This window comes from Theropithecus gelada, unplaced genomic scaffold, assembly GCF_003255815.1.
Source record: "Theropithecus gelada isolate Dixy unplaced genomic scaffold, Tgel_1.0 HiC_scaffold_15831, whole genome shotgun sequence".
NCBI lineage: Eukaryota > Metazoa > Chordata > Mammalia > Primates > Cercopithecidae > Theropithecus > Theropithecus gelada.
Window position 1 is genome coordinate 1 of NW_020257583.1, and position 24,407 is coordinate 24,407.

A 24,407-nucleotide genomic window follows, 5' to 3' on the forward strand; every position below is an offset into this window, starting at 1 on the left:
CCGAGGGCCTACGCCCCCACCCCTGCTGTGGCTACCTTCCCACCACGTTCCACGGTCTCGTGGACTTTCTTCAGGAAGTCTCGTTCCCGGCAGCGCTTGGAGTCGCGGATGGTCGTGGCGTACGTGGACTCCGTGATGAGCAGGTTGGGGCGGCACTTGTCAATCCAGGCAGCTCTAGTACACGGGGGTGGGGTGTGAGTCACGGTGCACGGTCCCCACAGCTGCAGGGCTGGGTCTGACAAGCTGGGCCCCAGTACTACGCCCACCCGCCTTCCTGGGCCACTCTGGCTGGAAAGAGCCAGCTGGTAAAATGCTGTGGGCAGCACACTTGGGAAGAGAGAAGAGGGACAGAGGACCCCGCCCAGACCTTGGGAAGAGAGAGGAGGGACAGAGGACCCCGCCTGGACCCTGTGTCTTCGCGCATCTGGGCCCAGAAGGAAGGGGCTCTCCAGGCCACACGGGACATGGGAGACACTGCTGGGCCGGCCGCTCGAGGGCTGGCACGCCGACACCCGCCAGGGTCCTGAGCGCCAGGGGGGCCCATGGGACAAAAGACATCTCGGACTACTTACCCCAAGTGTCGGTCTGGGGTCATGTTATAATCACCCTGGTGAACGATCAAGGCCACCATGAGGAGGGTGCGTCCCAACCCGGCAGCCCCTCCCAAGCCTTAAGCCCTTCCACTGACCGTGTAGACCACAGACTCTGAGCCCACTTTAATCTGGAACATGGCTGCCCCCAGCACGTGGCCTGCATAGTAGGCCTTGATCTCCAGTTCATCGTCCACCTGTGGAGGACAGGGCTGTGCTCAGGCTGTGTCGTCACAGCAGAGGGGCAGAGAGGCAGGGGCGGGAATCGAGGGAGGCAGGGGCGGGGAGCGAGGGAGGCAGGGGCGGGGAGCAAGGGCACTGCACTGAGCCTTTTAGTCCCTGTTGCTCATACACAGCATCCAGTTCACAAGGGATGGGCAATGTGGACAAAGAACAAAAAACAACAGATGGAAGACTGAAGGGACCTGAAATTGGAGTTTCCAGTGTGGACTTTGAATACATCACAGAGAAAAGACAAGATTCAGAATGCTGGCTGCCAGGCAAGGTAGCTCAGGCCTGTAATCCCAACACTTTGGGAGGCCAAGGCGGGTGGATCCCTTGAGGTCAGGAGTTTGAGACCAGCCTGGCCAACATGGTGAAACCCCATCTCTACTAAAAATACAAAAATAAGCTAGGCGTGGAGGTGCATCCCTGTAATCCCAGCTGCTTAGGAGGCTGAGGAAGGAGAATCGCTTGAACCTGGGAAGTCGAGGTTGCAGTGTGCCGAGATCACGCCACCGTACTCCAGCCTGGGCGACGGGGCGAGACTCCATCTCAAAAAAAAAAAAAATATTGGGCCAGGCACGGTGGCTCACACCTTTAATCCCAGCACTTTGGGAGGCCAAGGTGGGTGGATCGTCTGAAGTCAGAAGTTCAAGACCATCTTGGCCAACATAGTGAAACCCTGTCTCTACTAAAAATACAAAAATTACCTGGGCATGGTGGCAGGTACCTGTAATCCCAGCTACACAGTAGGCTAAGACAAGAGAATTACTTGAACCCAGGAGGCAGAGATTGCAGTGAGCTGAGATTGTGCCACTGCACTCCAGCCGGGCAACAAGAGCGAGACTCCGTCCAAAAAAAAAAAAAAAAAAAGTTGGCAAAAAACTAGACTTCTTTAAAAATTTATTTCACTCATTTAAAACTTGCCGGGCATGGTGGCTCACACCTGCAATCCCAGCACTTTGGGAGGCTGAGGCGGGTGGATCACGAGATCAGGAGTTTGAGACGAGCCTGACCAACATGGTGAAACCCTGTCTCTACTAAAAATACAAAAACATTAACCAAGTGTGGTGGTGCACACCTGTAATCCCAGTTACTCGGGAGGCTGAGGCAGGAGAATCACTTGAACCCAGGAAGCAGAGGTTGCAGTGAGCCGAGATTGCGCCACTGCACTCCAGTCTGGGTGGCAGAGTGAGACTGTCTCAAAAATAAAATAAAAAATAAAAACAGTACTTTTGGAGAGACAGTCTCACTGTGTTGCTCAGGCTGGTCTGGAACTCCTGGGCTCAAAGGATCCTCCCGCCTCAGCCTCCCAAAGTGCTGGGATTACAGGTGTGAGCCACCACCCTTGGCATAGAAACTATTTTTGAAAAGTGGAAATTTTTTTTTTTTTTTTTTGAGACGGAGTCTCGCTCTGTCTCCCAGGCTGGAGTGAGCGGCGCAATCTTGGCTCACTGCAAGCTCCGCCTCCCGGGTTCACGCAATTCTCCTGCCTCAGCCTCCCGAGTAGCTGGGACTACAGGTGCCGCCACCACACCGGGCTAATTTTTTGTATTTTTAGTAGAGACGGGGTTTCACCATGTTAGCAAGGATAGTCTTGATCTCCTGACCTCGTGATCCACCCTCCTCAGCCTCCCAAAGTGCTGGGATTACAGGTGTGAGCCACCGCGCCTGGCAAAAAGTGGAAATTCTAAAACCAGGAACTATTAAAACCCAAATTAAGAATTCAATGGATGGGCCAGATGTGGTGGCTCATGCCTGTAATCCCAGCACTTTGGGAGGCTGAGGAGGGTGGATCACCTGAGGTCAAGAGTTTGACCTTTTTTTTAGTAGAGATGGAGAAACCCCATCTCTACTAAAAAAAAAAATACAAAATTAGCCAGGCTTGGTAGTGCATGCCTGTAATCCCAGCTACTCGGGAGGCTGAAGCAGAAGAATCGCTTGAACCCGGGAGGCAGAGGTTGTGGTGAGCTGAGATCATGACATTGCACTGCAGCCTGGGCAACAAGAGCGAAACTCCATCTCAAAAAAAAAAAAATAGAATTCAGTGGATGAATTTACCACCACATGACATATGACCAGAAAAGAGAATCCGTAAACTGAAAGACACCAGAGAGAATATCTATCAGGAAACAGGAAAGACAAAGGGATGACCAAGTTTCAAGAGGTTGACCGTCAGGCTCTCAGGGCCCCTGGAGGAACAAGAACGAGGCAGAAGCAACACTGGAAGAAACGTGATGAAGGCCTCAAGCCACAGATCCAAGAGGCCTCAAACTCTGAACAGGTTGAGAATACATGTCGGCCCATCGGAGCACAAGCACCAAAAACCAAGGCCAAGACCCTACAGGTGCCCGTGCCAGAGACGGGGGATAGAATGATGTTTGCAAAGTGCAGAGACAAAATACTGTCAACCTAAAATCCTACACACCTAAGAGGAAAAAAGTCCTTCAAGAATGAGGGTAAAGTAAATCCGTTTGCAGCCAAATAAAAATTGACAGAATTGGGAGGCCGAGACGGGTGGATCACAAGGTCAGGAGATCGAGACCATCCTGGTGAACACGGTGAAACCCCGTCTCTACTAAAAAATACAAAAAAATAGCTGGGCGAGGTGGTGGGCGCCTGTAGTCCCAGCTACTCGGGAGGTTGAGGCAGGAGAATGGCGTGAACCCGGGAGGCGGAGTTTGCAGTGAGCTGAGATCCGGCCACTGCGCTCCAGCCTGGGCAACAGAGCGAGACCCCGTCTCAGAAAAAAAAAAAAAAAAAATTGACAGAATTCAGCACCAGCAGACCCACACTCCATTCTTTAGGCAGAAGGCAAATTACCCCAAGTAAAAGGCGGAAAAAATGCAGGAAACACAGCAAAAAGAATAAATATATAAATAAAACTAAGCAAATGTTGATGTTACCAGGCATTAGAAATCATGTCTTTCTGGGTTTAAAATATACGGAGGAGTTGGCAGGTGTGACTCATGCCTGTAATCCCAGCACTTTGAGAGGCTGAGGTGGGAGGATCCCTGGAGCCCAGGAGTTGGAGAGCCTGAGCAACACATACCCCCTCTCTACAAAAAATACCAAAATAAATTAGCTGGGCATAGGGGCACATGCTTGTAGTCCCAGCTACTTGGGAGGCTGAGGTGGGAGGATCACCTGAGCCTGGGAGGCTGAGGCTGCAGTGAGCCAAGATCACACTCCAGCCTGGGCAACAAAGTGAGACCCTGTCAAAAAAAAAAAAATTAAAATTTCACAACGAAAAAGATAAATATACTTCATTTTGATAAGAAGTTCAATCAGAAAAATAAAATGTTCCAAAATACGTAAGTACCTAATATAGTTTCAAAAAATATAAAAGCAATACCCAGAGACTCTAATGAGACACAGACAAACCCATAATCTTTGTCACAAATTTTGCCAATCTGTCACTCACCGACTTAACCTTCACTTCCTCCCTGACCCACACCCAGAACCAGGCACCCTCCAGAACTGGCCCATCTCCCCTCTGGCCCCTGCCTCCCTGCCCGGCGACACCCTGGGAGCTCCAGCAAGTCTCTGGAGGCTCCGAGCGCTCTGAGGGCACCAGCTTGTCCCACTCTGGCCATTTCAATGCCGCTCAGACAGAGCCAGGTGGGTTTGGAGGCCGGGGCACACCCCCACCCTGCGCGTGCTCTCCCGGGTTGGCGCCCTATCTTGTTTGGGACCCTTGTGCTCGCGCTGCCGCCTCCAGGTGTTCCCACAGTGCTGGATGCAAGAGTGAGGTGGGGTGGGCTCACCCTGAGGCCCCAGCCTTCCAGAGGCTGTGGAGAGCGGGCGGAGGGCATGGTTGCTGTGGGGGTGGGCAGTGACTGTGCGTCTGTGGCCCTGGGAACCTGACCTGGACCGTCTGGTGGAGGTGGACAGCCACCACCTTCTTCATGCAGTCTTTGATCATCTGGGAGGTGAAGAAGTTGGCCTCGCCCTTCTTGTCCACGGCGATCTTGCGGTAGTCCTCCAGCAAGATGGGGCAGATGGCCTGGGTGGGGTGGGTCATGTAGATGGGCCCGTCGTAGCCCACCATCTCGCTGAAGTAGGGGAGTGCCCCACAATGGTCCAGGTGGAAGTGGCTGGGGGATGCAGCACAGGTCAGCCTGGGCCCACCCTGCCCCAGCCTTCACCCCCACTCTGGGCTGGTGGGTTGCCCCCTTCATTCGCCTGCTGTGCACCAGGTCCCATCCCGAGTACTGAAGAGTCAGTAACGACCAAACACAAAACCGTCTCCCTGGAACTTTCAGTCTCAAAGTCTAGCGAGGCAGTGAGCGAACGGGAAATTGGACACGTCGGTGACAGCGACATGCTCGCGAGGCAATGCGAAGCCGCTAAGGCGCACGGGGAGCCGCTGGGATTTCAGGCGCCAGGACAGGCTGAGGGGAGCGGCAGGTGAAGGCAGCACAGACCTGAGGGCGAGGGCAGTGCCTGGCACGCCCCAAGAAGGCACTGGGGACCCCGCTGTGTCTGACAAGAAACCACAACCACGAGGGTCTCAGGGGCAGCTGAGGACGCTGCCTCCAGAGCGGGCTTCTCCAGGCTTCACAGGCCCTCTGGCTGTTGGGGAGGACAGGGCGGGGCGGGGCAGGGGGAACCAGCAGGAATGCTGTGGCCATCCAGGCAATGCCACCCAGACCAGCGGGTCATGAGCTGCTGGACTCTAAAGGCTGGGGTCAGGGCAGACTCAGGACTCTGGAATCTCCAACAAGACAGTGGGGTTTAAAGCTCCTGAGACAGAGAAGGCATCGGAGAGGGTGAAGCCTGGAGAGCCGGGTTCAGAGGGCAGGGCCAGAAGAACACGTGGAGACCAGGCCGTGTGTGTGACCAGTAAGGCAGGCAAGGAGCAGATCCTGGGGCCCCGACGCCCCCTGAGGATCAAGGATGACGCAGGCCCCTTGCCAAACGTTGCCGAGGCCGAGTAAGGGGGCCCAAGCCCCATAGGTACAGACATGGGACCCTCAAGGCCCCCAACGGGTGCCCACCTGATGATCACGCAGTCCAGGAAGTCTGTCAGGCGGCCGTTCTGGGTGATGTAGGAGAAGTCAGGGAAGCGTCGCTGGGAAGGACGTGAGGCTTCAGGTTGCGCCGTGGTCTCCAGGCAGCACCTGGGACCACCCATGTCCCAGGGAGGGGCCCCCAGGAAGGGGGGTTCTACATGCAGACTCAGGCTGGGCACTGCCACCCCGCAGGTCGCACCAGAACCCCTGGCTGCTCACAGCATGCAGAGGGGCCGAGATTACCTCCAACCTCACTGACAGATGTGAGCTGGAAGCTGAGCCCAGGGTCTCGCTGGGCCCAGCCTATAGGACTCTGGGGCTGGAGCCCAGCACCAGTACAGGGGGACCTCCCCATGCAGGGGCTCGCCTCGGCCAGGCCCACCCATCCCTACTACCCACAGGGTGCAGTCGTCCAAGCACGACCACTGCTGCCCACTGCCCCACTGTCCGGCTCTCAGGCCCAGGGTCTGCCTGCACACGGCCAGCCCTCCTGGCCTCCGGGCTTCCTGCCCGAGAGACTCACGTCATCATTGAAGCCCATGTGCATTCCGCAGTCCAGCATGACGTTCTTGCCCGCAATGGAGACCAGGATGCAGCTTCGGCCCACATCCTGGCCAGCCCCTACTCGAGGGAGGGCAGGTGAGAGTCAGTGCTGCGCCCCCCGCCCCCAGCTCCCTGTGCTGCCTCCCCAAGCTCTGCAGGACCCAATGCACTGAGGAAACGAGACCGAGGCTGCTGTGTGGACAGACACGTGGGCCAAGAAACAGGGCCACCCCTACTCACAGGAAGGGGGACACAGGACCACGCCCCACACCACCACATCCAGGGTGGAGGCCGGCAGCCCACACGCTCCTCCCTGGCCTCTCCAGGTGGCCGTGGCCTGCTGGCTGAGTAGTGGGCACTGTGTTGTGGTCCTCAGCCCCTCAGACACAAGGGCTGGTCTGCGGGGCCAACACCTCAGTCAGAGTCACGCCTGGGCTGTGGCTGGACCCTCAGCAGAGCTGCAGACCAGTGAGGCCACCTCCTGCAGGATCTTTCCCCCGGCAGGCAAGGGCCTGAGTGCCTAAGTGCTGGCACTGGGTGTCCCCTGGTGGTGCGGCTGTGGAGGGATGTCACGCAGCCTCGGCCATGCCACACGAACACAGTGCCGGTGGTCCAGCAGTGGCCGGCGTGGGCAACACAAGCCCCACACCACTGCACACCACGCAGCCCCCAACACAGACCCTAATCTGCGGCCCTCCCACACTCCTGACAGCCAAGCAGCCCTGCCCAGCTGCTCCAGCCAGAGGCCTTGGCCAGCCAAGGCACACTCAGCCCCCTCATGTGACCTGGGGGCCCACAAGGAAAGGGCCACGGCCCCTGCACAGCCTGCGCCTGAGCAGGAGTCTGACGGCAGTGAAGGGCCTGGTTTTCCCCTTGACTCCCCACCCACCTTCCCCAACCAGCCACCTGAAACGTCCAAAGCCAGCACCACACATCAGGATGGCGGGGCCACAGCCGAGGGCCTGCCTGCCATGAATGGGGGTCTCAGGTTCTCTTCTAGGCCTGTTCCTGCCCCCACTGGGTGTGAGCTGTCTGAGAGCAGGGTCTCAGCTGTCTCCTCCCTCTGCACCTCCTACCCCAAGCCATGCCAGGCTCACAGAGGCCCTCTGGCATCTGTGGGAAGGGAGGGCCGCCCTTCTTCACGGCCAAAGACCTAAGGCCACAGAGGCACTTGTGGCCCTGAAGCGTGGGGCCTGGCTTGGTTTTCTGAATTCCAAAGCCCAATCCTGAGGTACTGGCAGTCCCGCCTCCCGACAGGACCCACAGTGATCCCAGGGAATAGAGCCTGGAGCTACAGGAGGGGACAGGGCTGAGAAGCCAGAGGAGGAGGCATCCCTGTCTGCAAGGAGACAGACAGCAGACAAGTGAACAAGACACCTCGAGTACACCAGATGGAGGCTACTGCGACAGAGAAGAGCAAGGTAAGAGGATGAGGAAGCCTTGAAACTTCCAGAACCATGACAGGAAAGTGCTCCCTGAGAAGCCAACTTTTGAGCAGGATGGGGGAAGGGGGAGGAACAGGGTTGGGAGGGACAGGCAGGGTCGGGGGACAGTCACGCACAGGCGAGGGCGTGGGAGTGACCCCAAGGACACAGCACTGGCCCGGTGAGCATGGAGCCCAAGGCAGCCCCTGGCACGGGGAGGTGGGGAAACAGGAGTTCCGCTTCGCCGATACCCTGGCTGAGGCGACCTTAAGAATACCCCCAGGTACAGACAAGGAGCAACTGAAGCCACATGAAAGATCAGACTGTCCAGAGAGTGGGTGGAACAGGCAGCCAAGAGGCCAAATGGGAAAGGGGCAGTCTGGGAGGACCCAGCAGAGGCCCCAGAGAGCAGGGGAGGGCAGCAGGGCCCACGCTAACGCCGTGGGCTGTGCACAGGCCAGGGGTGTTCACAGCACAGTATCCCCGCCGGGGCAGCAGGCACCCCTCCAAGGAAGCGCTCATGCCATGAGGAAGGACATGGAATATCGTCCCAGTGTCTGTGCTGGAAGATGCCCTCGACCCCTGCCCAGTGGAAGGACCAGGTTCCAGGACAGCACAGGGCAGGCACGTGTGGAAAACGCCCAGGACATCAGGATGGTTGGCCAGCAGCACCATGTCCCCCCAGGTGTTTCTGAGACCCTGGGTTTTGACTAATTCTTTCCTCCTTCCCATTGTTCTACACTGTTAGGACTTTGACTTTTTTTGACATATGGTCTTGCTGTCGCCCAGGCTGGAGTGCAGTGGCACAATCATGGCTCACTGCAGCCTCGACCTCCCGGGCTCAAGCAATCGCCACAACTCAGCCTCCTGAGTAGCTGGGACCACAGACACACACCACCATGCCCGGCTAATTTTGCTTTCTTTTTTTTTTTTTTTTTTTTTTGAGTGATGGGGTCTTGCCATGTTGGCGAGGCTGGTCTTCAACTCCTGGGCTCAAGCGATCCTCCCACCTCTGCCTTCCAAAGTACTGGGATTGCAGGCGTGAACCACAGTGCCCAGCCTGTTAGGACTCTTAAGAGTATACGTGTTTTTTGCTGTTTTTCTCAGTGTTGCAGAAATCAGGTAGAACAACAGCTGAACTGAGAGTTGATTGTAATTTGGGCGTGAGCACAAAGGGTGGTGGACAGAAAGCAAGAGGTGAGGAGGCAGAAGCGGGACAGCGAGACTGGGGGGCTGGGCGGCTGAGAGGCTGGGGGTCTGCTAGGCTGAGAAGCTGGAGGACTGGGGGGCTGGGGGGCTGGGGGGCTGGGGGGCTGCGGGACTGAGGGGCTGGGGGGCTGGAGGCGGCAGCGCGCCGCACAGGGAGGTCAACGCACCAACGAAAGCGCACAGCGAGCGCGGAGGCCCCGCGGCCCCCTCTGCGACGTCCCCTCACGGCCGCCTGAACCTCGGGGCTCGCGTTCTCGCGTCACTGCCGGAGGCCGAGGGTGCAGGGACTCGGCCGCCTCTCGGTTCCCACCAGGGCCCACGCGGGGAGGAGGAGACCGAGGACGCCCGCGACGCGCACCCGGCTCCATGACAACCCGGAGGGAGCGGGGCGCCCAGCCCGCCCGGAGCCGCATACGGAGCCCGCCCCACAGCCCTGCCGGCGGCTCCCACTCACCCAAGGGCGTGACTCTGATCTCAGGCATCGTCTCCGCCGCGTTCCCAGAGCCGCGAGTCCCGCGCCCGGAGATGCGCTGCGCAGGCGCAACCACCAGGGTGTCAACTTCCGGTGCGTTAGCCGGAAACGCGGGTCTGCGCGCCGGGCCTCCTGATTGGGCAGCATCCAACCAATCAGGGCGGCGGGCGAGAGCGGGGCAGGGCGGGGCGATGAGCGAGGGCGGGGCCCGGACGGCAGCTGTGGCCGAGGTGAGCGGCTCCGGCTCGGCGGCCGCACCTGCCCAACCCAACCGGCAGGGTACGGAGGTCGCCGAGGGACCGGGAGCGGGAGGGGACGTCGTCCTAGAGGGCCGGAGTGGGCGGGCGGCCGAGGACCCGGCTCCCGCGCAGGACGGAGCCGTGGCTCAGGTCGGCCCCTCCTCAGCACCACCCCGGGCCTCCACCTTTTCCTGGGCTCCTAGGTGGAGCAGGGACCCGAACCGGTGACCATCCAGTCCGGTGCCATCTGAAGCCCCCTTCCCAGGTGAGACTCGTAGCGCTAGCTCGACACGGTCTGGTTCCACCCACAAGGCCTGGGGCGCCGTGGTGGCCCCGTCTTCTGCTGTCCCCCCAGCCTGCTGTCAGCCACCGGGCTGTGTGTTCAGGCCGCCCTCGCGCCCAGCCCTGACCTTGGGCCGGTGGGCTGCCCTGGGAAAGGCCTGGAGGTGCCCTGGGTCACCTTCCTGGGCTGGCGAGCTGCCTGCCTCCTGCACAACCACTGCCCTTCCTGTTGTCCCGGAGCCACCAGCCACAGCTCTGAGAGGCTCCTGGCAGCTCCTGTTTGCCACTGGCTCGGATCTGGGCAGGCAGGCAAGGCCCGCAGAATATCTGATGATCAAGAAGGAAACCCCAGAGCCTCAGAGACCATCTTCTCAGTGGACAAAATTAAGGCCTGAGGAGGGGAGGGGCGTGCTGGAAGTCTATGGGACTCCATCTTCCTGAGGCCCAGGAGCAGCCATTCCCTACACCTGAAGCCCGGTGAGCTCACATCTGGGGCCTCCGCCTGGTGCCAAGCATGCAACCCAACCTGTGGGGCCTGCAAGGCAAGGCTTCAGCTCCCTCTGGGCACCAGCGCTCCAGCAGCCTGGGCCACGGGCTGGGCAGTGCTTGTAGCCCATGTTCCCTAGTGATGAAGGGCCCAGTCCTAGGGCGCTGAGCAACCTGCACACCTGCTCCTGGCCAGGAGCTCTCACCACAGCTGGGTACCCTCCCTGTCCCTGCTGGAGTCCCTGCAGCCAGGGAGGCCAGGACAGGGCTCCCAGCACCAACGGGCCTAGGAACCCCCAGGCCCAATGGGGTAAGGGTTCTTCCTGGTTGAGGTGGGATGCAGCTGAGTCTCAGGTTCCCTGGAGCAGGTGCCGGCCCTTGGGGCACCCGGGGAGACAGGGCAAGGGTGCTTGGTGACACACAAAGCATGGGTGCCTGGATGTCTGCGGAGTGACTGTGTGAATGCCAGCAGAATCCAGAGCAGGGCCTGGGCCACTCGCGGGTTCCCCAGGGCTAGTACAAGGGCCTTGTGGCAATCTTCTGAGAGTGATACAACCTTTCACCCAGCCACCCATCCATGTGGGACGTGTAGTTTCAGCAACAGGAGGGAAAACACGCGTCCGTCCATCCAACAGGCGCCGGCCCCACGGCCTCTCTTCTGGTTTTGGGGACGCGGCAGTGAGGAAGATGGGGCAGCCTGCCCGGCAGCGTCCCCCACCCCCTACACCCATCTTCTGGTTTTGGGGACGCGGCAGTGAGGAAGATGGGGCAGCCTGTCCGGCAGCGTCCCCCGCTCCCCGCACCCATCTCTGCTTTCCGCTGTGTCTGTTTCCTTGCCTACAACTTCAGAACTTTGTCTTTGTTGTCATCTGACCCCACTCCAATTGGCTGTTCGCTCACTCCCTGTGCACCCAGGTGCCTAGAACGGTGCTTGGCTCTTGGCAGGGGCTTAGTATCTCTCAGCTGGTAAAAACAGATATAGCATCTAGAGAGATAAACAAAAACAGTCAAGAAAGCACCAGCAGAGACACCTGCTGCAGATGGCATGGCCGAGTGGTCCGATAAAGCCAGAGGGGGCCACTCTCAGGGTCAGCAGGGACTGACGTGGAGTCAGTGGCCTGATCCACAGGAGGGGCCGTGCCAAGGTCCGTGAATGCGCAATCCTGACGAAGGGCAGGTCAGGGTGGTGTGCCTGAGAGCCTGCGGCTTGGCTGGGAGCAAAGCCAGGCGGCTCCTGGGAGGAAGCTCCGTGAGGGGCATGAGTGATCAGTGAGCAGCAACCGGATCGCAGCTATTCTGTTCCCCTCCACACACAGAAAATGAGCCACAGAGCAAGCTGACCCCAGCGACACAGCCCCCCAGCCCTACTGTTTCCGTTCCTATCAAAAAATGGATGACTCGGAGACAGGTTTCAATCTGAAAGTCGTCCTGGTCAGTTTCAAGCAGTGTCTGGATGAGAAGGAAGAGGTCTTGCTGGACCCCTACATCGCCAGCTGGAAGGGCCTGGTCAGGTGCGTGCGCTGGGGCTGCCTCCTGAGGTGGGCGCTCACCTGGCCCAAGTCCCATATGTGGCATCTGCCTCCCGACTGCCTGTCCCCACCAGCTTTGCTGCCTGTTTCCAGATGGGTGTGAACCCCCGGAGGCTGGGCAGTGTCCCCTGCACCCCAGGCGGGCTGCCCCAGGCCTGGGCAAGGACTCGAACCCCGCTCCCTTCCACAGGTTTCTGAACAGCCTGGGCACCATCTTCTCGTTCATCTCCAAGGATGTGGTCTCCAAGCTGCAGATCATGGAGCGCCTCAGGGGCGGCCCGCAGAGCGAGCACTACCGCAGCCTGCAGACCATGGTGGCCCATGAGCTGAGCAACCAGCTGGTGGACCTAGAGCGCCGCTCCCACCACCCTGAATCCGGCTGCCGGACCGTGCTGCGCCTGCACCGCGCCCTGCGCTGGCTGCAGCTGTTCCTGGAGGGCCTACGCACCAGCCCTGAGGACGCACGCACCTCTGTGCTCTGCACCGACTCCTACAACGCCTCGCTGGCCGCCTACCACCCCTGGATCGTACGCCGCACCGTCACCGTGGCCTTCTATGCGCTGCCCACACGCAAGGTCTTCCTGGAGGCCATGAACGTGGGGCCCCCGGAGCAGGCTGTGCAGATGCTGGGCGAGGCCCTCCCCTTCATCGAGCGTGTCTACAACGTCTCCCAGAAGCTCTATGCCGAGCACTCCCTTCTGGACCTGCCCTAGAGGCGGGAAACCAGGGCCCTGCTGCAGATCTGGGCTGTGGTGGCCGGGGCTGAGTCCCATAGCAGAGCTTTCTGGGCTCCCCAGGAACAGGAGATCCACTGTTGCCCCTAGGAGCTGAGCTTGTTAGGAACCACAGACTGTGACAGAGAAGGTGACGACCAGCCCAGAAGAGACCCACCCTCTCGGTCTGGAACAAGACGCCTCAGCCACGGCTCCCCCTCAGCCTGTTACACACGCGCCCAGCCAGGCCGCACCAGGCTGCAGAGCGGAGCAGGCAGGGGTGGGGGCCGGGCCTGCAAGATCCTGAAAGGTCACCACCCCCCAGCCTGTGGGGCGGATCTGCAAATCGGGGTGAAGTCACAGGTGCCGGGGCGTGGAGACGCCATCCTTTCTCCTTTCTGCCAGCCAATGTGTCCTCATCTCAGGCCAGGTCCTGGTACCCCATGTCTGCCCAGGTGGGCAGCCCTGAGCCCGGGGGACTTAGTCCCCTCCATGACCAGGCTGGCAGAAACCTCCCAACAGCGGTCTGGGCACCGTGGGCTCTCCCCACCTCTCCCGCCTTGTTTGCCCCTCAGCGTGCCAGGCAGACTGGGGGCAGGACAGCCAGCAGCTGAGACCAAGGCTCCTCGAAGAAGGGCCCGGGAAGGCCCCGCCCTTGGGACAGCCTCCTCTGAAGCCCTGCACGGCACCAGCTCCCCGGCGGATGCAGCAGGCCGCCTCCCGCAGCGGCTGTGGGTCTGCACAGCACGGCCCGAGACCCCCAGGAGCTGGGACTCTGCTACACGCAGTGAGACGCCATGTCCTTTCTCCCCCTGCCCCTTGATGCCCCCTCCCCACAGTGCCCAGGAGACCCGAGGGGCACGGTACAGGAGGGCCTGGACCCCGTGGGCCAGCCAACGGCTACCAGACAGCTACAACCAGCCCAGCCACCATCCAGTGCCTGGGGCCTAGCCGCTGGCTCTACACAGTGGACCCCAGCACCTCGGGGTGGCAGAGGGACGGTCCCCACTGCCCGGCAGACGCACGAGCTTCTGGAGGGCAACCCATGTGACATATTCCAACATTAATAAATCACACAGCCTCCCAGGATGGGGATGTTGGGGTGTACTGGGCACCTGATTCCCCAGGAGGGGACACAGGGTCACCCAATGAGGGCGGGTAGGGCCCTCACCCCAGCGACACAGCTGAGGTGGGTGCACCTAACTCCAAGGGAGCTGAGGCCCCACTGCCAGGCTCAGGGGGCCGTGTCAGCCCCAGGGCACAACAAACACCCTGAGAAAAGGCCAGCCTTGGAGGCAGGGCTGCTATGTGCCCATTCCCCCCGAGAGGTCCCATCACTACACCCATTGTACGGGTGAGACCAGAGACACAGACTCGCCCAGGACCAAGAAGCTGGGTCGGGAGGGCAGGAATCAACCTCTCCATGCAAAAGAAGAGGCCTGCGTGGGACGTGTGGGTGGAGGTGGGGGCTGCTCCCAGCCACAACAGTGACCTGGACAGAAAGGGATACAATTCAGCAGGGTCTTCCTGGACACCACCCCAACCTCAGGGTCTGTGGGAGCTGCACTTGGTGCTGGCAAAGGCTGCTGACTGCTCTATGGGCTGGGAGAATCGCCTGGGTGTGCATGGGCCCCAGGGCAGGGCTTCCTCCATGTGTGGCCTGTGCATGTGCCATGCGTGTATGCCGTGCACGTGTGCCATCTGTGCCATGCGCATGTTTGCCACGTGCGTGTGGGCGGTGTGTGCGTGGGCTGTGTGCTATGCACGTGTGCCGTGCATGTGCTGTGTGTGTGTGTGCCGTGTATGTGTGCAGTTTGCATGTGCCATGCACGTGTGTGCCATTTGCGTGTGTGCAGTTTGCATGTGCCATTTGTGTGCCGCATTCCCGTGTTCCTCTGTGCCAGGTTCATATGTGTGCCATGCTCCTCTGTGTGCGTGTGTGCTCAACTAGTGTGTGCCATACACGTGTGCTGTGGTCATGCATGTGCCTCACGGGTCCTGCCTTACAGCACCGTGGGGAAGAGGTGCCAGCCAGGGTGCACCTCGTGGCATCTGCTAGGCCTGCTGGGCCCCAGCTGAAGCTGAGTGCCCCCCAGTTCCCCTCTGAGGGCCTGCACCTGGAGCCCCGTGTGTCCCCAAGGGCACCCCCAAAGCAAAGCAGGCAGAGGAGGAGCCCCGGCCCCACACATCTGGTGTTGCTCCAGCCACCGCTCATTTGCCTGTGGTCCTTCCTCCTTCGTTTGCATGCCCTCCTGGCACGCAAACTCTATCCCCAGCAGGAGCCACCTGTGTGCCTGCCAGGCAGGAGCAGCCCAGGCCAGGGTCAGCAGTGTGAGTACAGCTGGCCATGCGGTTCCTGCAGCTTCTAGGCATCAGACTCTGGCAGAAGGGCTGAGACCCTCAAGGAACTCTGCTCCCAAGCAGGCTGGGAGGGCACTACCACCACCCCAGGGCCCTCCCCAGCTGCAGGGTGGAGGCCTGCCTGGCCGGCTGGTCCGCAGGCCTAGGGGGCCCACCCCGGCCACCCCCGACTCCGGCCAGCACAGCCTTGAGTTGGAGCCAGAAGCTCCCAGGGCTGGGTAGGAGGCATTTCTGTGCCTATGGAAAGCCCCAGAGCCGGGTGTCTCTGCATCCCTCCCACACAGCTGAGACCTCAGAGCCCTGGAGGCCCCTTTGCCCTCTCTCCTCTCCACAGCCTGCCGGGCAACTCCAGGAATGGGGGGGTGGCAAGGGGCTCGGGCACAGGCAGTGAACAAGGCCACGGTCAGCAGAGCCTGCCTGCCGGTCAGTGCTGGCCATAGAGCCTGGCAGTGGCCTCAAGCAGAGTCTGAAGTGCACAAACTTTCGGGCCCAGAAATCGAGGACACCACTGGGGCCCCAGGGTGTGGCAAGTGAGGATGGCAAGGGTTTTGCTAAACAAATCCTCTGCCTGCTCCCCGCCCCGGGCTCTCTCCGCATGAGGCCCCACTCGGCAGCCACCTTGCTGTGCCTGCTGGAAGCGGCCTCTGCCATGCTGCGCCCTGCTGTCCTGGGCCTCAGCCTCTGGGCTCTCCTGCACCTTGGGACAGGGGCCCCATTGTGCCTGTCACAGCAACTTAGGATGAAAGGGGACTACGTGCTGGGGGGGCTATTCCCCCTAGGTGAGGCCGAGGAGGCTGGCCTCAGCAGCCGGACACGGCCCAGCAGCCCCGTGTGCACCAGGTACGGAGGTGGGACAGCCCGGGTCGGGGTCAGGGTGACCAGGCCCACAGTGCTCCTGAGCTGGGGCTGAGGTGGCCATCTGCGGCTCCATGGGGCCCCAGGTTGTCCTCGAATGGCCTGCTGTGGGCACTGGCCATGAAGATGGCCGTGGAGGAGATCAACAACAGGTCGGACCTGCTGCCAGGGCTGCGCCTAGGCCACGACCTCTTCGATACGTGCTCGGAGCCTGTGGTGGCCATGAAGCCCAGTCTCATGTTCCTGGCCAAGGCAGACAGCCGCAACATTGCCGCCTACTGCAACTACACGCAGTACCAGCCCCGCGTGCTGGCCGTCATTGGGCCCCACTCGTCAGAGCTCGCCGTGGTCACCGGCAAGTTCTTCGGCTTCTTCCTCATGCCCCAGGTGGGCGCCCCCCACCATCACCCACCCCCACCCAGCCCTGCCCGTGGGAGCCCCTGAGTCAGGAGATGCCTCTTGGCCCCTGCAGGTCAGCTATGGCGCTAGCATGGAGCTGCTGAGCGCCCGGGAGACCTTCCCCTCCTTCTTCCGCACAGTGCCCAGCGACCGTGTGCAGCTGACGGCCGCCGCGGAGCTGCTGCAGGAGTTCGGCTGGAACTGGGTGGCCGCCCTGGGCAGTGACGACGAGTACGGCCGGCAGGGCCTGAGCATCTTCTCGGCCCTGGCCGCGGCGCGCGGCATCTGCATCGCACACGAGGGCCTGGTGCCACTGCCCCGTGCCAACAGCCCGCTGCTGGGGAAGGTGCAGGAGGTGCTGCACCAGGTGAACCAGAGCAGCGTGCAGGTGGTGCTGCTGTTCGCCTCCCCGCGCGCTGCCCATGCTCTCTTCAGCTACAGCATCAGCAGCAAGCTCTCGCGCAAGGTGTGGGTGGCCAGCGAGGCCTGGCTGACCTCCGACCTGGTCATGGGGCTGCCCGGCATGGCCCAGGTGGGCACGGTGCTTGGCTTTCTCCAGAGGGGTGCCCAGCTGCACAAGTTCTCCCAGTATGTGAAGACCCGCCTGGCCCTGGCCGCCGACCCAGTGTTCTGCGCCGCCCTGGGCGAGAGGGAGCAGGGTCTGGAGGAGGACGTGGTGGGCCGGCGCTGCCCGCAGTGTGACTGCATCACGCTGCAGAACGTGAGTGCCGGGCTAAACCACCACCAGACGTTCTCTGTCTACGCAGCTGTGTATAGCGTGGCCCAGGCCCTACACAACACTCTGCAGTGCAACGCCTCAGGCTGCCCCGTGCAGGACCCCGTGAAGCCCTGGCAGGTGAGCCCGGGAGATGGGGGTGTGCCGACCTCTGCACGTGCCCGGGCCACCAGGCACGGCCACCACACCTGAGCTGGAGGTAGCTGGCGGCTCAGCCCCGTCCCCCGCCCGCAGCTCCTGGACAACATGTACAACCTGACCTTCCACGCGGGCGGGCTGACGCTACGCTTCAACAGCAACGGGAACGTGGACATGGAGTACGACCTGAAGCTGTGGGTGTGGCAGGGCCCAGTGCCCGAGCTCCACGACGTGGGCAGGTTCAACGGCAGCCTCTGGATAGACAGCCTGAAGATCCGCTGGCACACATCCAACAACCAGGTGAGGTGAGGGTGGGTGTACCTGGCGTGTCCCTGTGGCAGCCCCTGCGGCAGGGTGCAGCCTGGGGGTGGGGGCCATCCCTGTCTCCCGCGGGCGTGCCCAGCCGAGCAGAGCCAGAGCCCAGGCCTGTGCGCAGAAGCCCGTGTCCCAGTGCTCGCGGCAGTGCCAGGAGGGCCAGGTGCGCCGGGTCAAGGGGTTCCACTCCTGCTGCTACGACTGCGTGGACTGCAAGGCGGGCAGCTACCGCAAGAGCCCAGGTGAGCCGCCTTCCTGGCAGTGGGGGTGGAAACGCAGCAGGGGCGGGTCCTGCTACGTCCTAGCTCTGAGGCCAGAGGCCACAGGGGACAAGGCCAGCACCCAGCGCCCTTCTCCTCCTCTCTCACAGATGACCTCGCCTGCACCTTTTGCAGCCAGGACGAGTGGTCCCCGGAGCGGAGCACACGCTGCTTCCGCCGCAGGCTTCGGTTCCTAGCGTGGGGCGAGCCGGCTGTGTTGCTGCTGCTCCTGCTGTTCGGCCTGGCGCTGGGCCTCGTGCTGGCCGCTTTGGGGCTGTTCATTCGCCATCGTGACAGCCCACTGGTTCAGGCCTCGGGCGGGCTCCTGGCCTGCTTCAGCCTGGTGTGCTTGGGCCTGGTCTGCATTAGTGTCCTCCTGTTCCCTGGCCAGCCCAGCCCTGCCCGCTGCCTGGCCCAGCAGCCCTCGTCCCACCTCCCGCTCACCGGCTGCCTGAGCACATTCATCCTGCAGGCAGCCGAGATCTTCGTGGAGTCAGAACTGCCTCTGAGCTGGGCAGACCGGCTGAGTGGCTGCCTGCGGGGGCCCTGGGCCTGGCTGGTGGTGCTTGTGGCCATGCTGGTGGAGGCCGCACTGTGCGCCTGGTACCTGGTGGCCTTCCCGCCAGAGATGGTGACGGACTGGCGCATGCTGCCCACAGAGGCGCTGGTGCACTGCCGCGCACGCTCCTGGGTCAGCTTTGGCCTCGTGCACGCCACCAACGCCACACTGGCCTTCCTTTGCTTCTTGGGCACCTTCCTGGTGCAGAGCCGGCCGGGCCGCTACAACCGTGCCCGTGGCCTCACCTTTGCCATGCTGGCCTACTTCATCACCTGGGTCTCCTTCGTGCCCCTCCTGGCCAATGTACAGGTGGTCCTCAGGCCCGCCGTGCAGATGGGTGCCCTCCTGCTCTGCGTCCTGGGCATCCTGGCTGCCTTCCACCTGCCCAGGTGTTACCTGCTCGTGCGGCAGCCAGAGCTCAACACCCCCGAGTTCTTCCTGGGAAGGGGCCCTGGGGATGCCCGAGACCGGAATGACGGAGACACAGGAAATCAGGGGAAACATGAGTGACCCCTGATCCTGCGACCTCAGCCCCGGTGAACCCAGACCTAGCTGAGATCCCCCTAAGCCAGCAATGACCCGTGTCCCCCTAGACACCCTCCTGCTCTAGATTCTGACCGCAGTGACCCCTGCGTCTGCAGCACGTGGACACCCGTGTGACCATCTGGGCCCCAGAGCCAAGCTCTGTCCCCGTCCCTCTGTGCCCAGACCAGGCCTGCCCCGGTAACCCAGACCCACTGTTCCGGAAGGAGGCCCAGAGGGCTCCCAGGGTCCCCACAACCCACACCATGAGCTCAGAAAAAGGACGCAGGGAGGCCCCAGCCAGATGGCTGCAAGCCCAAGCCAGACCCTGTCAACCTGACCACGCCCCGCCAGGGGCCCCCACCCAGCACCCCGCCAGGCACCACAGCAGTGGGAGGCTAGGCGGGGGCACACAGGCATATGCCCAGGGCAGAGCCTGCCCAGGTGGGGGTGGCACCCAGCTTCCTTCTCTGCCTCAGCCCAGTGGGTAGACAGCATCGTGACTGCCACCAGTACTAGGGACAGAGCTGAGGTGGGGTGGGGGCGGGGTCCAGCACCATGGACAGAAAACTGCCCACCAGGGTCCAAGGTCAGCACCCCGCCAGGCCCACACAGGGTCTCGGGTCAGAGGTCCAGGGTCAGCTCCCAGCAGAGCCTAGGGGAGGCCGGACCAGCCCCCCTATGCCTCATTCCAAGGCAGCCCAGCTGCAGAGAAGGGGCACAGGCCACACATCCATCCCATAAAATTAAACGCTTTTTAGTGTTTAAAATAAGCAGCATTTACACAGAAGCAGCTCTATGTTAACCATCTAGACGCTGGGACTTTTGATACAGTATCTACAGCACAGACACGTGGGGGCCAGAGACGCCAGGAAGGCCCGCGGTTGTGTGCAGGCCGCGATGTGTGCACGCAGTGTGTGCACTCACCAAGGACAGGCCAGCTGACCGCCCATCTCCCCAAGACCTCCCTCCCTGTGGCAGCTGTGCACATTGGGGCCCCTCAACCCTGCAGGCCATGGTCCCTCCCTGCCCTGGCTGGGACATGGTGGGCAGGATGTCCAGCCCTCTCTCATCTTCCCGTCCCGTCCTCTACATACTTTCAGACTCGACTGTGTTGCTGGAGAGGAGAGGAAGGGAGAAGGTGCAGGCTGCTCCAAGGGGCAGGGGCAGGTGGGACAGCTGACAGAGCCACCTCCTCCCCCGAGCCGCTAGCCAGGCAATAAATAAATAAATTAGATTCCTACTCCAGACAACCAGAGGGACCAGGGGGCTCCAGCCCCACCCCCGGCAGGCCCGGTCCTGGGTCAGATGGGTGGGGCCTGTGCACTGCAGGGGGTTGCCCCACATGGGTCACTCTGGGGGCCTGTGCACAGCTGTACAGGTGGGGGTCAGCCCAGAGCCCAAGGGGGTCTTCCTCATCTTAGGAGGGATCACCACTAGACACAAGGGGTTGGGAGGTCCCTGAGGCTCTCACTGAGGGGCAGAGAAGGAGCGCCCGCAACACGGCTGCTCAGAAACAGGTGCTGTCAGGAGCCGGAGCAGCCAGGCTGCTGGGGCAGATTGCGGTGGTCCAGCCTGCCCCCCTACCCTGCCTCCCGGCCTGGCCCCCACTAAGGCAAGCCCACGCGAGCTGTGTGTGCAGCAGGACCACCGGCTCCCCATCTCGGGCAGGGCTGAGGGCAAGCGCGAGTCACATGATGTCCACGAAGAACTCACAGGGGTTCCCCATGGCCTTCTGGAAGGACTGGCGGCTGCCCGTCAATTCTGGGGGGACAGCAGCCAGCTCCCGGACAGGGGGTCCCCCGGGCGGCCCCCCGACCACCGTATAGGCCTTGGTCATGGGGTGGGGCGGGGGGAGCCCTGGGGCGGTGGCCGAGGCCTGACTGCGTGGGCTGCTGCCACGGCTGAGCTGGCCGGCCGGACGCTCTCGCCAGCTGCTCCCCACCCCGCTTGGTGCCGTGTGATCCGATTCGCTGCCGCTACCCCCGGCTCCCGCCGCCCGACGCTCCTTCTCACGGCCTGGGGCCCGGCGGCTGCTCCGGGTGGACCCGCTGCTCTTGCTCCCTGGGGGCGGGAACAGGTGGGAGAGGAGACCGTCAGCACCAGGCCCGGTCACGTCCAGAACAGCCCCCGCCAGGCGCCAAGTGACCGGGCAGGAAGGGTGGCCCGTGCAGGACGCAGGGGGAGGGGTGGGGCAGCCATGCAGGCTCGAGGACAGGGCCGGCACCCCCAGGGTCGCAGGGGCAGCTGCAGCAGGCACGCGCTGGTGGGGGCAGTAGCAGGTGGACAGGATCCTGGAGCTAGCTGGGCACCCCCACGCCTCACCCCGATGCTTGAGCTGAGGGTCTGGTCTTGCGGCTGAAAAACTGAGGTGCCAGCGAGGGCCCCTCGTGCCCGGTGTCCCCATGGCCATACTGGATTCCCCACCCGAGTCCCCACTGTCCCCCCAACCCAGGGCCTTGGCCGACGGACGACTCAGCTCAGCCCCGTCCTGGGCTCCTGAGACGCAGTGGGAGCTGGAGAGCATGGCCAGCTGGGGACATGCTGAGGGACGCCCGGCGGGACCCTGGCTTACCGGCCCAAGGTCCACTCCGCTAGTCCTTCAGTCTAAGGCTTGTTCAGCACAAGGCAAGGGATAGCACGAGTTACACGCCCGGCTGCCCAGCACCCGCCCGGCACCCACCCGCCACCAGTGGGGCCTGACCGCGGGCTGGGTGGGGCTTAAGCGGGTACAAGCACCAGTCAAGAGTCAGCAGACACCCAGTGTGGCCTCTCTGTGGCCCCACACCCTCCGGCCGCCTCTCCTTTCTCGTCCTCCTTCCCGGGCCCTCCGGGCCGCCACCTGCATCCCCCCCAGCCTTCAGACACCCCCGCTGGCCTCGCCAACCCCACCCACTGGGGCTTCTGCTCCACCAGGCAACGCCTCAGGGACACCCTGGATCCCCTGGCCCCCCGAACACATCCCAGCCACGGGCACACAGCTGTGCATGGCACCATCCACATCGGGCTCCCTGCCCAGGCTGCAGCTGCCACCCTCCTGTGTCCTGGGGCCTAGAAAATGACCCCATCTGACTCCTTGGCCACCCCTGCTCTGTCCTTGTCACATGGCCCTTGGCCAAATGGTCTCCTGGCCTCCTGCCTCTACCATAGGAGAAGCACCAACCACCAACACTACCAGGCATAGCCGCCCAGGCCTCCAGGCTCCCAGAGGCCCCTCCTCCCAACCCCACCCAGATAAGGTGGGGTTCAGGCTGCCCATGTGTGAGACGCTTCCCTGTCCTCCCCATTCACACAGGCTCCTGGATCCCCCTGGCACTTGCCCTTTCCAGAAGGGGCCCACCCAGGGCCACAGCAGGAGGACGGAGTGGGGCACAGCAGAGAAGCGGCGCAGAGCAGGGGGCTGGGGTGGAGCTGGGGGCGGAGCAGCAGTGGGGTGGAGCTGGGGGCGGAGCAGCAGCGGGGTGGGGTGGAGTTGGGGGCGGAGCAGCAGTGGGTGGGGGCAGGGTTCTCACCTTCACTCTGCTGACTCCCGGTGCTGCCGCTGCCATAGCTAAAGCCCGGGTCCTGGTAGGCAGGCGGGAAGCAGGGCGGGGGCCCCGAGTACTGGTAGGGATAGCCCTGACCCAGGGGCCAGGGTGCAGCCGGGTGGGGCAGCGGGGCCAGCGTGTCCTGATCCGAAGCCCCACTGGAGCCACTGTTGAGGTTCAGGGTGGCGAGATCTGGTGGGGGAGGGCAGGTGAGGGCCGCGGAGGGGCCGCCGGCGTTCCCCTCCCCCGCGCCCTGAAGCCCGCGGCCCCACTCACTGCTGCACAGGTCCCCGAAGACGTAGTAGCACTGCTCGGAGAAGGTGATCTTGTTGACCGTGTGCCGCAGGAAGCCGTGCTTCAGCAAGCTGCTGGCGTACTTCCGGGCCTCCCTCCGCTCCTTGAAGCCCTCCACGTGTGTGTACAGCCAGTCCACCACGTCCGCCCCTGGCCGGCAGCAGCGGTCAGCCCCGCCCCGGGCACGCAGCCCCGCCCCTGGCGCTATCGGCCCGCGGGGACGGCCACTCACCGATGACGGCGTTGGCGATGGTGATCTTGAGCCACATGCGGTCACGGATCTCCAGTCCCGAGTCCGGCAGCTGCATGACCCGGACGACGGCACCCATGTCGCTCTTCACCGTCAGCGGCGCCTCCTCCAGCTCTGCAAAGCACAGCCCCGCCTCAGCCCCAGCAGCTGAAGGCGGGGGGACTCGGGGCCCTGCACCCCCAGGGGAGCCTCTAGGCGGAGCCAGCGCCGGGGGCCCAGGCTGGAGGGTGCGTGACAGCAGGGCCCTGACCCACTGCAGGATGGACCCCCGTGAGGCTGGGGCGTGGGCAGGGGATTGGACATTTCGTCTCCTACCCCTGCAGACACTTTTCATCAGGATGCTAGGCACAAACTGGGCTGAGGACACCCCAACCCGCAGACCAGGGCATAATGAGAACGGGGCAGGCCCCTTCCCCTCCCCGCACGCCCCGCCCGAGAGCGCAGGCAGTTAGTCATGTTAGCGGCAGGAAGCAGAGTGCAGACCTGGCCCCTGCCTGGGACTCCCTGGGTGCGCCTCGCATAGGGGCCCCACATACATCTCCTGCTCCCAACACACAGACCACAAGCAGGGTGGGCTGCGCAAGGTGGCCACGGGTGCCTGTGCACACACGTCTGTGCAGGGTGTTGGGGACGGGAAACACGCACGTCACAGCCCCATGACGGCCGTAGGCGGCCATGCCGGAGGCTGGCAGAGACGCCCCCTCCAAGTCTTAGTTTCTGCTGGGGCCCTCGGGAGCTGCCACTTACGTGGAGCGCCAGGCACGGAGCTGGTTAGTGAGGAGGAGCTGGTGCGCGTGACGGCGCTGGAGCAGGGGCTCGTACCGTAGCGGGGCAGGGCTCCGGTCAGAGCCGCCGTGTGGGACAGCCAGGCGGCGGGATCGATGGGCCGCACCGGGTCAGCTGGGTGGCCGCCATGTGGCGATGACGACAGATGGACAGACGGACGGTGTGGGAAGGCAGCGCAAGGCACAGAGGAGAGAGGCCTTCAGGCTGGGTAGGCGCCCCCTCCCCATCCCGCCCCGTGTACCCCGAGGGTCACTCACCCCGTGGGACGGTGAAGTAGCTTCGGGGCGTTGGGTCCCAGCACTTGGCCACGGTGAGGCTGATGGGCCTGCAGGAATGGTGGTCACACAGCAAGGCCCCCATGGCCCCCCCTGCCTGGCCCCTCCCGCTCCAGCGCCCCCAGCGCTCACCCCGTCTGGGACACGATCTCCCGCAGCACCCGCACGGCGTCATCGTTGCTCATGTTCTCAAAGTTCACGTCGTTCACCTGCAGGGGTGGGGATTAGGGTGGTGCAGGCAGGGTGTGCAGCTCAGTCCACAGCCCCCGCAGACCCACCCGCAGCCACAAGTCACCCTGTAGCCCCCACAGACCCACCCGCAGCTGCACGTCCCCCCAAAACCCCCACAGACCCACCCGCAGCCGCACGTCACCCCAAAGTCCCCACAGACCCATCCACAGCTGCA

At 62.6% G+C, this 24,407-nt stretch overlaps 4 protein-coding genes across 5 annotated transcripts; 2 read left to right on the forward strand and 2 right to left on the reverse strand.

Moving 5' to 3' along the window:
* Window positions 1-8: 8 nt before the first annotated feature.
* LOC112617035 (integrator complex subunit 11-like) lies at window positions 9-10,613 on the reverse strand. Its single transcript, XM_025373765.1, has 8 exons — window positions 10,523-10,613; window positions 9,458-9,733; window positions 6,351-6,448; window positions 5,813-5,886; window positions 4,681-4,909; window positions 689-787; window positions 573-607; window positions 9-174 (listed from the first exon to the last, which is right to left on the reverse strand). Exons 1-8 carry the CDS (start codon window positions 10,611-10,613, stop codon window positions 9-11), a joined length of 1,068 nt encoding a protein of 355 aa, XP_025229550.1.
* Window positions 9,640-13,829, forward strand: LOC112617037 (ceramide-1-phosphate transfer protein). Of its 2 annotated transcripts, none has more exons than XM_025373767.1 (3): window positions 9,640-9,979; window positions 11,799-11,993; window positions 12,202-13,829. In XM_025373767.1, exons 2-3 carry the CDS (start codon window positions 11,872-11,874, stop codon window positions 12,722-12,724), a joined length of 645 nt encoding a protein of 214 aa, XP_025229552.1. In that variant the 5' UTR covers window positions 9,640-9,979; window positions 11,799-11,871; the 3' UTR covers window positions 12,725-13,829. The 2 variants fall into 2 exon arrangements, with proteins under 2 accessions (XP_025229552.1, XP_025229553.1); XM_025373768.1 differs by lacking the exon at window positions 9,640-9,979 and adding an exon at window positions 10,114-10,473.
* Window positions 13,830-15,734: 1,905 nt separating this feature from the next.
* On the forward strand, window positions 15,735-18,970 carry LOC112617033 (taste receptor type 1 member 3). Its single transcript, XM_025373764.1, has 6 exons — window positions 15,735-15,925; window positions 16,027-16,327; window positions 16,413-17,195; window positions 17,310-17,513; window positions 17,650-17,770; window positions 17,899-18,970. Exons 1-6 carry the CDS (start codon window positions 15,735-15,737, stop codon window positions 18,855-18,857), a joined length of 2,559 nt encoding a protein of 852 aa, XP_025229549.1. The 3' UTR covers window positions 18,858-18,970.
* Window positions 18,971-19,605: 635 nt separating this feature from the next.
* Window positions 19,606-24,210, reverse strand: LOC112617036 (segment polarity protein dishevelled homolog DVL-1-like). Its single transcript, XM_025373766.1, has 6 exons — window positions 23,984-24,210; window positions 23,763-23,840; window positions 22,923-23,054; window positions 22,673-22,840; window positions 22,382-22,588; window positions 19,606-20,933 (listed from the first exon to the last, which is right to left on the reverse strand). The coding sequence occupies exons 1-6, from the start codon at window positions 24,174-24,176 to the stop codon at window positions 20,560-20,562; spliced, it is 1,152 nt and encodes a 383-aa protein (XP_025229551.1). The 5' UTR covers window positions 24,177-24,210; the 3' UTR covers window positions 19,606-20,559.
* Between the last annotated feature and the right edge of the window lie 197 nt (window positions 24,211-24,407).